This window comes from Myotis nattereri, assembly GCF_964212035.1.
Source record: "Myotis nattereri genome assembly, chromosome: 19".
NCBI lineage: Eukaryota > Metazoa > Chordata > Mammalia > Chiroptera > Vespertilionidae > Myotis > Myotis nattereri.
The window spans coordinates 22,599,201-22,611,874 of record NC_138095.1 but is presented as its reverse complement, the minus strand read 5'-3'; the positions used below and the strand labels follow the sequence as shown (position 1 = coordinate 22,611,874).

General features: G+C 50.8%; 1 protein-coding gene across 1 annotated transcript in view; it reads right to left on the bottom strand.

Annotated features, from left to right (window-relative positions):
* KIAA1671 overlaps nucleotides 1–12,674 on the bottom strand; it is an 88,089-nt gene that overhangs the window by 7,232 nt on the left and 68,183 nt on the right. The window contains exon 5 of the mRNA XM_081114168.1: nucleotides 684–802. Within this exon, the coding sequence (XP_080970294.1) occupies nucleotides 684–802 (119 nt within the window). The remainder of the gene's footprint in view (nucleotides 1–683; nucleotides 803–12,674) is intronic.

The following is a 12,674-nucleotide window of genomic DNA, read 5'->3' as shown; positions in this document are numbered from 1 at the left end:
GATTCAGCCCTGCCTGCCTCCTAAATCCAGCTACACTGGATAACCTCCAGGCTTCTGCCATGATCCTAGCATCCCTCCGAGCCAGGCTGACACCTGAGGACCTACTGGCCGTTGACAGTGGCCACATTAAACGCAGACAGTGTATAACACAATATGTATATGTTCTTATATTTATAAACACACAGATATATTGAAAAATTCTAGAAAGACAAAACCATTACTGAAGGTTAATAGCTGAGTGCTGAGATCACTGGTGTTTTCATTTTCTTTATAATGTTTTTTAAATTGTGGCAAATACACGTAACAGAATTTACCACTAGTGAGATACAGTACCTTGACCATGTTGTGTGACCATCACTATCACTACCACGTAGTTCTAGAACATCTTATCACCACGAAAGGAAACTGGTACCTGCTTAGCAGTCATTCCCAATCTCCCTTCCTGCCCCCTCCCACCCCCGCCCCTCCACTCGCAACCACTAATCTGCCTTCTGTCTCGATGGAGTTGCCTATTCTGGACATTTCACATATCATTTATTATTTTTTTAATACTTTCTAAATTTCTTCTTTACAACAAGAATGGTTTACTCTTACAGTTACAGACACAACAAACTCCAGTAACACTGGCCCCTGCCCAGCCGCCCCGCCCCATCCCGCGGCCAGTGGCCCCGCGCGCCCCATACCTCTCCCCGCTCTGGTGCTGGTCCCTCCACGTCCCATACTGGCTGTCGGCTTCCTGTACGAGGGTGTCGGTGTCCTTGGCTTCGGGGGGCCGCCTGGAGAAGCACTGTTTCAGCTGATCCTGCAAGGGAAGGCCAGACCAGGGGTTACTGTCGGGGAAAACGCTCGGAACCTGGTTCCTGCTGGCGCAAATCCTAACGTATCACCGGCTTAACCCGCCACTGCGCTCAGAGGGGGTCCAGATGTCTCGGTGGGCGCTATGTGACCAACCGTGCGAGTGTGCCCAAGATCACAGGATGCAGGACCGTCGGTGCTAAAGCCGGGCAAACTGGGCCACGGGGCCACCCTCCCCAGCAAGCAGGGTTCTGCTGGGCGCTCCCTGACCCTCCTCAGTGCCCATCTCCACCGGCACTGCAGCCAGGCCCAACTCCTCTCCACCGTGGATGCTCCCAGGACTTACCAGTCTGGCTAGGGCACCCCCACATGCACCCCACCCAGGGTTCCCATGGCCGCCATGCTTCCCCCCTCCAGTCCACCCGGCACGGCAGCCCTGGAGCATTGAACTTGTGCCTGGTGTTCACCAAGCTGTGTACACATCACCTCACGAACTGCAGTCCCCCGGCAACCTATGCGGTGGCGCTTATCACAGTCCCCATTTTACAGATGAGAACATTGAGGCTTAGGAGGTGAAGTGACAGAGTGGAACTCAAACCCGGGCAGGGGGCTTGGACCTGCAAGTCCAAACTGGTAACCGCTGGGCCCACACGGCCTGGATCTCTGGTTCTGTCACCACCTGATCAGTTCCTGGTCTCTGCGCTCGGCCTGGGCCTTTGGGGAGATGCTGGTTACCTCAGATCTGGCTGCAGGGCCCACCCCATGCCTGGCAGACAGTGGGAGCCCATAGATCTCCATTAAGTGAATGGACTGCTGGCTTCTCAACTTGTTCACTTGGGAGAAGACGGAGCAGTCAAGGAGAAACCAAACTCCACCCCCGTGGACGGCCACTGGCACAGTAACAACTCAAATGGCCTTGGCTTCTGAGGTTTGAAGGGTGTTCCCAGAGACCATCTTTTGACGACCCGAGGCCAGGAGATGAGGAATACGGAGGGAAATGGGGTGAGGGGATAACAGCAACCTTGCTCCCAACTCCAGAAAGACCACTTCTATGTTCTATTTGAGGTCAGGAGGCATATCCTGCATATGCATAGCATCCATCTCTTGCTCAAAAACCTTCTATGGCTCCCTACCGCCCTCCTGCTGAAATCCAACACCCCTTGTAATTGAGCCCAAATTTCCTGTCCAGTCCCAACTCCCACCCCTGCCCCAAACAAGCCCTCCATCCCACTCTCCTGACCTACTCGCCATACCCCACCCAAACCTCACACATTCCTGGCCTCTGGTTTTGCTTGTGCTGCTCCCTCTTCCTATCCATCCTTCCTACCCAGAGTCATGGCAGCCCACGGTGCTCTCTCCTCCTCCTGAACTCGTCCTGCCTAACCCGGACTCACCTCTGTGCAGGAAAGTTTGACACAGAAGTTATTCACTCAACCGATATTTGCTGAGCACCTACTGTGTGCCAGGCACTAAGGATGGGGGTAGGACCACAGCACAGATGCTGAGATTCTATCACGGCTGATGCACCTTCAAGGTCGGGACACTCCATCATCTTTGTTCCCCATGTAGCAGGCGCTTAGTGAGGGGGCGGGACCCTCTCCTGAGCAGCTTGTCTTCCTCCCAGCAGTGGGAGCGTGCCTCTTCCCGGCTTCTGTGGAACTGCCCGTAACAGCAAGCACACGTGGCCCAGCACAAAGAGCGTGTGCCCGTGGAAAGCTGTGCGTGACCTTCGCCTCCCGTTCTGATGCACGGGGACGTTATAGGGCTTCAGTACGGCAACAGTGGTCACCCCAGGGCACAGATGCACCGACAGCTCCTGGCACAGCGCCTGGCCCAGAAAGTGGCCGCCTCCTTCCCATTCTCTTGCTGCCACCTTTTGGGGACACTGTGTACCCCATGGTGTTTGAGGGATGCTGTGGACAAGATGCACACACGGGTGGGAGTGAGAACCCGCCATCTTTATTTGCTCCTCTGCATTAGAGCCCCGCAAGCTTTCTCTGTAAAGGGCCAGGCAGTAAATATTTGGGGCTTTATGGGCCACCCCGTCAATGTCCCAGCCACTCCACTCTACCACTGCTACCCAGAAAGCAGTGCAAGCAATATGTGAGTGCACGTGGCTGTGTTCCAATAAAACTTTATTGACAAAGAGGTGGCTGGCTGGATGTGGCCCCTGATCTACAGCCTTTAATCTGTGTCCCAGCAACTCAGAACTGCGCCTGGCCTAGAGAAACTGTTGAATAAATGTCTGTTGGAAGAATATGTTCCCGAAAATAACTTTTTTGTAATGAGTAGGTGTGAGCTTCTTATCCAGAAAAGAGAATGGAGCTAGCAATGGGGCAGGGAAAGGAGACAATATTATGCCTGCGTGTATTTTGGGGTGTCTGACACATCCGCCTAAGAAAGAACCCTGAGTCAGGGCAGCGCTTGGTGGCCCACAGATGACAGAGCGATTCTGAGCAATTTAAGACGTGAGTACCATCCCCCCTGCAACTCTACACCCCAGCTATGCAGGGAGCTCTGCGGTCATGGGGCCCAGGCTGGCGTGGGGACCTAGCTCTGTCCCAGTGCCTTCCTGTCCTGTGTCCGGGTCAGACCCGCACAAGGACTGGGCGGCCATGGTAATGACAGTGTTGAAGGTGAACACAGGGTGCTGATGGTGTGCCATTCACTTTGCCTTCCACTGTTCTCAACAGGCCTGTCATGGACCCATCTCACAGGAGAGGAGACTGAGGCCCTGCGAGGCAAACTGGCATGCCCAAGGTCACAGTTAGAAAGTGGGGGAGCTGGGATTTGAACCTGGTTTGCCTGAGCTCCTCAAAGCCGCTGCATTCTCCTAGCTCAGGCTTGAAGGGAGGGGATCGGGTGCCTGGCCAGGCCTAGAATCCATGGACAAGTGTTTGCCCAAAGTGACAGGGACACACGTCTGCAGCTGGTCCTTTGGTTTCAGCTGGGAGTGCCCGACAAGGCTCGGGGCCAGAGCTGCCTTGCTGCCCTGAAGGTCTCAGAGGCTATAAACAGACATGACAGCTGGGCTGGGGGCCCAGGCTCCTGCAGCCTCGACACAGAGGCCCCCAGGCTCCAGGAGCCCAACGGCGTCAGAGGTGAGAGAGGAGGTGGCAAGAATAGTAATAACCCTGAACATTTAGGGAGCACTGACTGTGCCTGGCACCGCATCAAATTCCTTACGTGGACCATCTAGATCAATTCCATAGTAGTAATACCTAAATCACAGGTAATACATATTAATGTCCTCATGTCACAGATGAGGTAGCTGATGCTCTGAGAAATTAAATAGTAACAACAATAGACGCTTACATGGTGCTTACTGTGTGCCAAATTGCCGTATTTTTATTCCCAATGATCTTAAGTAGCAGCTGTTATTACTCCCACTTTCCAGATAAGAAGGCTGAGGTACAGAGAGGTGAAGGGACTTGCCAAGGGCCTCACGAGTGAGTGAAGGAGCCTGATTCAAACCCAGGCATTGGGCTCTGAGTCTATGGCCTGTTACCTGCCCCCTCCCACTCTAACACTCCTATTAGCAATTTCACCCAGGAAACGCCCCTCCAGGAGACTTCTTGGTACAGTCTGCCAGCCACTGGCCAACGCTGGCCCCAGGTCTGCTTGGAATGTGCCCCTAAAACACAGCTCAGGCACCACCTCCTCCAGGAAGCCTCTCCTGACTGCCTCCAACCACAGCTGACCGGGGTCTCTCCTTGGGCCCCCACAGAGCACCCTGTGCCCAGCCATCATAGAACTTAATGTGCTGGCTGTGCTTGCTTCCTGTTTGACTGTCTCCTCCAAACTGTGAGCTCCCTGAGGGTAGGCAACCCCAGTGCCAAATAAAGAGATAGCCACTGTGGCTAGGGAGCAACTGAAAATAAACAGATGAATGAATGAATAAATGAGTGAATGAACGAACCCATAAATGATCCCCTCTCTAATGTCTGTGATAATATTGCTTTTTAGTCACGCTCTCTTGATATATCTATATGCCCTTAATATTTAATATGCCCTTAATAGTTAATTTTTGTTAAAATAACCCCCCCCCCCCCAAGAAAAACACCACTCTCAGTGTACTGACGAACAATAAAAGTTAACTGGCTACTGTGACTTTCTTTAAGGTGCAAAATAGGAGAGATTGATTCAGGAAATCCCCTAAACAAACAAGAACCTTCGTGCAGGGGAAGGAAGGGGGTGTAGAACATTCCAGAAGTACTGAGATGCTTTTGCATGAAAACAGACAAATTAAATTTCCCTCTGAAGTCTAAAGCCCTATTAATAAAAGGTCCAGAGTTCTAAGGTTAGGATGAGCCAGGGGAAGAGAGAATTGGGGGGCTTTTAAAAATGCATTGAATCTAAATGACAGCAGAACCATAATGTGGAATACTATTTATTTGTTAAAAAGAGCTGTTAAAGGATAAGGCAGGTGTGTATGGAATGGGCTCCGAGATACATTATCAAGTGTATAAAGCAAGACACGTAACCCAGGGGGCGTGTGCTGCCGCCTGCCTGTGGGGAAGCAATATAGACGTAAACATGTGAACATACAGACCCTCAGAGGACAGGAAACTGAGTTGCTGGTCTCTGGGAGGGAACTGGGTGATGGGTGATGGGTAGGGAGCGGGCGCAGAGGCAGACATAGGTTTTAATTACCTCTTTTTGTATTTTGTAACACTACGGTTAGTAATTTTTTAAAAATGTTAAAAAGTACAATTCTACATAAATATATAACTCTTTTGTTTCCCAGCTTCTCCTCTTCACGGAATCGGCTCTGACCCAGCCAGACTTGGCTCCTCCTGGATTCTTAAAACAGTCTCTGCCAAATTTGGCTTCTTTTTTTTAACCATCACACGTCAAAACATCTCTTATGTTTATTTCAGGTCAGGGCTCAACTTGTCAGGAGACAGCATTGCAGCCTCGAACATGTACGTGTGACCCTGGTGGAAGGCAGGGAGTGGTGTGTCCCTCTCGGCCTGAGGACCCCACTCCTGCAGCGTCTCCCGCCCCGTGATCAGTGGCAGAAGCACATTCCAGTGTCATGACTCTGCTCCCCAAGCCCCCTCTGGTGACTCATCCAGCAGAGAAACACACTCAAACACAGATGCACACACAATATACACACGTACAAATAGATACACAAACACACATATACACAAATGTACACACACGTAAACATGCACAATACACACAAATATATGCACATGCAAATATATACACAAACATATACACAAATGTAATTACACATGTACATGCCACACACACACATACACACAGACATATACATCCATATAAACAGCGCTGCTTCGGGTAGAAGAGGCCTCCCACAAGGGCATCTGAGGTATGAGCAAACCCTGCTTATCCTTCAGGGGAACACGGTGCTGCCAGTAAAAACAGTGAGGGCGAATGCAGGCGCTGACATGGAAAGATGTCAAAGCCACTGTAGGTAGTTCACGAAAATTCTGCCTTCAACTACCCTGGGCCCCGAGATGAACAGCTTCCAATCCCAGGTACCCAAGGTACTCGAGGGGAGGAGGCACAAGGGTGACGAGGGGTAGGTGGCAGGTGGCTTCGTGGAGGGCATGTGACACGGCCCAGGCCTTGATAAGTGGGTCAGATAGGGGCAGGTGTGGGAGACAGAGAAGGCAGTGCGGGTGAGGGGTCAGGCCGGGAGAAGAGGAGGCGGGGAGGGAGACGCTGTCTTCATTGCTGGGTGGTGGGCTGGACAGCCCCATTCCATCCCCCTGCAAAGCGGCCCTGCAGGGGAGACTAGGCCCGCCTTACAGACAAGGGGCTGGGCGAGGAGAGCGCAGAGCGCCGAGCATGAATGGGGCGCCTCTTCCCTTGGAGTGGGGGCTGGGCCAAGGTAGGGCCTGAGCATGGACGCCCACCGCCCTCAACGGGCACGGTGGCACCTTGTGAAGGAACACCAGCTCCAGTGAAGGAGCAAAACCAGTTGGGCTGACATTCCATCGCCCGGGAGGGAGCCAAGGGCTCCCTTTCATTCTGGTGCCCAGCCCAGATTGTGGCTTTGTTCAGAGACCCTGCCCAGGGCCCAGGGCGCCGCCTGATGTAACTCACAACCCAGCCCTCGGTAGGTAGGCCAGAGGCCCTGGAAAACGCCCGCCTGGGTGCTATCTTTTTGGCTAGTGCTTCATGGTGCCCAGGCTGGGGCAGAGCCTCGTCCAACAGGCTTCCCGCCTGCTCATCACATGGCTCCCTGGGTCCCAGGTTGGGGAGAGCGCTCTGGAAGCTGAAGCCGAGAGCTCCAGGCCCAGGGCTGGGCCGCAGCACCGGGGAGACAGCTTATCAGCTGGCTGCAGACTGGCACACAGGCAGAGCCTGAGACCTGTTCAGGCAGACACTGGGCCTTGGCAAAGCCCACAAACAAAACAACAGCCTGAGGCGGAAGAGCTGGGGCCCACGTAGGCTGCAGGCAGCTGCAGAGCCGGGCACCCTCGGGGCCAGAGCTCACTTGGTAGGACTTGGAAGCCACCCCTAGTGGTTGGGACAGGCTCCCAAGGCTGCTGAAATGTGCGGCCAGATGTCCAGCTGCAGAAGGGCCCTTTTCTCAATTTGGGGGCAACATCCAGGCACTGGGGATGCCAGCAACCTGGCACCTGGGCACTTTGGTTTATCTGGGGTGAGCGCGCACCAAGGCCAGGTACCCAGCAGCATGCTTTCCCGCGTCAGCCCCCAAAGGGTCCTCCCACCAACGTGCGAAGTGGGTTCCAGTGTCACAGCTCCACTGGCCCAATCCCAAACCCAGGGGCAAAGTGCATTTCAAACTTGGGACCGGCCAGGTTTTAGAAAGACGGCAAGTGGGCACACGGTGGAGGGGCTAGGGCAGGGCTCCCAATCTCAGCACTAGAGCACGTGGTGGGGCTGCCCTGCGCACTGCAGGGTGTTTAGCAGCATCCCTGTCCGTACCCACCAATGCCAGTAGCAACCGCCCCCGCCCTCCCTCCCCAGTCCTGACAACCAAAAATGCCTCTAACATAGCCAATGTCCCCTGAGGGGCAAAGCCACCCATGCGTCAGAACCACTGGTCTAGGCCATGCATTCTCCATAGGAGTGATATGTCCCGCCCCCCCCCCAAGGGAGTGAAAACTGGCTCTTGGGAAGGAGGTGAAAAATCTTATTTATTATTATTTTTTAACCCTCACCTGAGGGTATGTTTTTATTGATTTGAGAGAGAGAGGAGAGGAGGGAGGGAGGGAAAGAGAAAACAAACAAACATTGATGTGAAAGAGAAACATTGATCGGTTGCCTCCGTATGTGCCCCGACTGGGGGTGTAACCTTAAACCTGGGTATGTGCACTGACCAGTAATTGAACCCACAACCTTTCTGTGTATGGACGATGCTCCAATTAACTGAGCCACCTGGCCAGGGTATAAAAATCTTATTTTTTACTGCATACAATACATATACAGATATACAATGTAGCCATGATATAACATTTCATGGAAAGGCAGTTAAGAAAAAATGTTGAAAAAGGCTCTTTAGGGAATAATGACACACCCCCCCCCCCTTCCAAAAGTGGATAAATAGTGGTGTAGGGCAACATCACACAGGCAAGTGTGTTAATATTTCTCTGGCAACATGTATGAATAGCCACGTCACATGGGATAAATAAATACTATTAATTACTTCACATCAGCACAGTTGGTATGGGGTAGTTTTGCCTCAAATGAGAGCTTTGTGGGTTCTGGAATGGTGGGTTAGGGATTGCAACATGGTGCTCCATTTTATACAGGAGAAAACAGATGCTCAGATGAATTATGCAACTTGCCGTGTTTGCGTGTGTGTGTGCGCACGTGTGTGTGCATGTGTGCTCACGCAGAGGGCTGGCTGACAGCAAAGGGAGGGATTTAAGCGCCACACACATGGCCTCCAAGGCAACGTCAATGACTCTGGTGACGAACTTGAACTCCCTTAGCAACAAGCATCGCCTTAAAATTGCACAGGCTGTTTGCCTCTGTCTCAGTTATTCTACTTCTAAAGTTATTCCGATTATGCAGGTGGGTGACAATGAATGTCCAGTGATTTTTACTGTTATTTATAAGATAAAAATTCGACTGAGAACAATCTGAGTGTCAAAAATCCATTGGGGCCTGACCATATAAAGTCAGCATAACCTGAAAAATGGAAGATGCTGTTGCCATTGAAAATAAGAATGCAGGTCCATTTTACTGACATGGGAAGTTAGTAGAGAAAGATGACAGAAAACTAGGTACAAAAGAGTTCAAAATTCCTTTTTTTGATCTATTTGCACATTTGCAAAAATATGTATATATTGCACATATAGCACATTATGTCATATGTGCAATATATTGCATTTATATGCAAAAATGTGTATTTAATATGTGTATATACTTATCATATATTCATGTATGTATATATATTTTGCATATATATGCAAAAATCTTAAGAGATATAGACATGATACAAGGACTATTTCTGGAGGGTGAGACATTGAGTAAATTTTTAAAAATTCCTTTTCGTCTATGATCTTACTTCTCTACAGTGAGCATGTCTGGGTTTTGCAGTTTTTTTAAAAGAGGAAAAGGATCCATAACATACCCAGCCAGGCAAGCACTGTCTGCGCCTCCAGGGAATTCCTCAGGGAGTGAAAAGGTGGAGGGTTTGGTGCCTCCCCTATATGGGCTGGGATGTTAGCTACAAACCATGCAGGTCACAGGGACTAAGGAAAAGAGATGCCAGGTTGGCAGGAGCCTTGGGGTCAAACACACCCTGGCTCCAATCCTGGCTCCCTATCACATAGAAGCTGTGTGGCCTTGGGTAAGTCACTCTACCTCTCTGAGTCTCAGTGATAGCAGAGAACCACTGCAACATTCAGAGCTGATGCCAGCACTGCAGGGGATAATGATCTATGAAAAGTGCTGAGTGCGGTGCCTGGCACATGGCAGGTACTCAAGGAATGAGTGCCGTCGTCTTCATGACGCTCAGAAGTCAGAATCACCTCTCTGTGGCTCTGAAACCAGCCGGCGACACAGAGCCAAACAGGCAGCGTGAGACCAGAAGCTTTTAGAAAGGAGGCGTTTTTCCAAATTCTTGGTGCAGATCACTGCAGTGCCGCCACCCCAGTCAACACCCTCTTCGAGGATCGGGCAGAACTTACAGGAACTGTGGGAATGCTTACAGCAATGACTGGCCCTGGCTCCCAAGTTTGAGAACGGCCAGCTGGGCTTCTAAAGGGCAGGCCTGTTCAATTTCTAGGCGAGGCCTGAGCGCACCTTAGGTTTCATCCACCTGCTTTAAAAGGAGCCTAGATGGATGGACAACAACCCAAAACACCATTTCAAAGCCAGCCCCATAGGCCAAGGTGGCAGCTGGAGCTGAAAATTCATGGGGATCAGGCGCTCCCTGCGGTGAAAGAACCAGTTTCACAACTCTTTGGTGGCCTCCAAAATCTTAACTGTGGCGTGAGAAGGCTCTGGGAAGGGATCGGATTCTGCAGCTCGTGGACAGGGCTGTGCACACGGCTGATTTCTTTTCCTTCTCAGGTAACTGGATATCAGCTCCATCTCAGCGGGTAAACCATTCTGACAGTTTAGAATATCTACCTCTACGGGTTTCCGGTTGCTAGGCAACCAGAGGCAGCGACTACAGAGCACATCCCACCCCCTACCCCACCCCTTGGGACTGGAACTATGGGAGGTACTGCAGATGTTAAAGGTCTGCCCACAGAAATGCTTGATAAAGAATGTGTGGCTCATTAATTTTTAATTTTGAACAAACGACCATTTTTGAGGTGTTTTATAGGTTGTGAGGTGCCTCCATATGATTCACCCCATTGCTTTTCCTACCATCTGCCCCTATGAAGCAAGGGCTATGGTTATCCCATTCAAAGCCAGGGGGACTGAGGCTGGGAGAGAGAGGAGGAGGCTTGCCCAAGGTCACAGAGCTAGTACATAGTGGAGCCAGGGTTCAAATTCAAGTTCATATCTACTGAACTCCGGACTTTGCAAGATGCCCGACACACCATGAGCTCATAATGTAAATCAAAACCACGAGAACTCAGCTTTCAGGAAGTTGAAAAATGAAAATCTACTTTGACAGACCACCTTTTTAAGTAAAATAAATATGGGGAGATGCACAGCCCCCTGATCGGCTGTAACGAGCATGGTTGGGGGGTGTAAAAAAGGGATATGCCAACACCAAAGCCCTGGCAGTCAGGATTTTTTTTTTCTGATTCTAGAAGTTACACAATTTCCCTGTAAAATATAAATATAGATCTAGACATAAGATATCTGTTAACAATAAAATGTTATAAGAAAATAAAAACCACTCACAATGCCACCTTCAAAGAGAACCACTGTTAAAATATGGGTAAATTAAATTTACTCCCTGTCAGACTTCTGATCAGTATTTTATTTTACTTTATTTATTGATTTTGAGAGAAAGCAAGGACGAGGAGAGAGACAGAGGAGGGAGGGAGGGAGGGAGGGAGGGAGGAAGAGAGAGGAAACCATTGGTCAGTTGTTCCACTTCTTTATGCATTCATTGGTTGCTTCTTGTATGTGCCTTGACCAGGGATCGAATCCGCAACCTCGGTGTATCGGGACTATGCTCTAACCCAGCGGTCGCCAACCGGTAGTCATGGTCCATGAGGTCCAAAAGGTTGGCGACCGCTGCTCTAACTAACTGAGCTACCTGGTCAAGATGTTTGTTCAGTATTTTATAAAGCTGGGATCAGACTTGAGGGGCAATGTGCCAGTGCGATGATCTGTTTACTGTCTGATTCTCCCAGGTCAGCTGAGGAGCCACTATAACACTTTTGACAACTGGATAGTGTTAATGTCATTTTTTTAGGACAAGAGGAAACTAAGGCTCAGAGAGGCAATGTGATTTACTCAAGGCTGCACAGCAAGGAGATGGCAGATTTGGGAACCAAGGCAAGTCTGTCAGACCTCATCTATATACCATACAGCTCTCCTCCCATCTCCCAGGGCCTCCCCGGTAACAGGGAGGCCTCCTTCTGATCAGGCACCCCATCCTGGGAGCAGGGCTGGAGGCGACAGCTCGCCAAGCCCACAGCTTCCCATTCCCACCACCCTCCCAGGTGAGCCACATCAAGGGGGCCTCAGCTCCCCCCTTCTTCCTATGTAATTGCCTCTCTGAGCATCCCAGGCAGTAAGCGTTTCTTTTGTAATTGTTTTCAGAGCAGCATCCCCAGAATTTCCAAATAAGAAGAGATGAGCATACTTACTCAGGGGACCCCTTAAGACTATGCCTAGGCCCTTTATTAATAGTTCCTTCACTGCTTCTCCGTCAGGGGCTGGTGCGGAGGGCTGGGGGCGGGGTAGATGGCTGGGCTTCTCTCTGCTCTAGCACTGAACCTGGGTTTTCCTTTCCCTCGGAGGGAAGAACAGGCGGGGGCGGAATTCCCAAGCACTGAAGCGAACGTCTCCCTGAGCGCCCAGGGACCCTCCTGAGGCAGCCCGTAGCCCAAGAGCACCCCGATTCCGATGCATACGCACCTGGTTCACAGCAGGTGCTTGGGAAATGCTGCCCACCTGGAGCCACCCAGGCCCCAGGGCCCTCTCAGCAGCACTTCCCTGGGCTGGGGAGAGGGAGGCCTGCACTCCTTTAAGGAGCTCTGAATTCCTTTGAAGAGCTCTGGCATTGGAAGTTTTTTCTTTCTTTCTTTCTTTTTTCACTAAAGCAGGTTGGCAGTCCATCTTGAGGATGAACCAACAGATGAATAAGTGGAAATGTCAGAATGAGAAATTGTGCTGTACTTGATAATGGGTATATGTTCAACCAGGGCACCTTGATAAATCCAAGAACCAAGAACAGTTACTCCAAAGGGTGGCTCATGCTATAGGGAAGGAAAAAATGGGCCTGTGCAAACTAA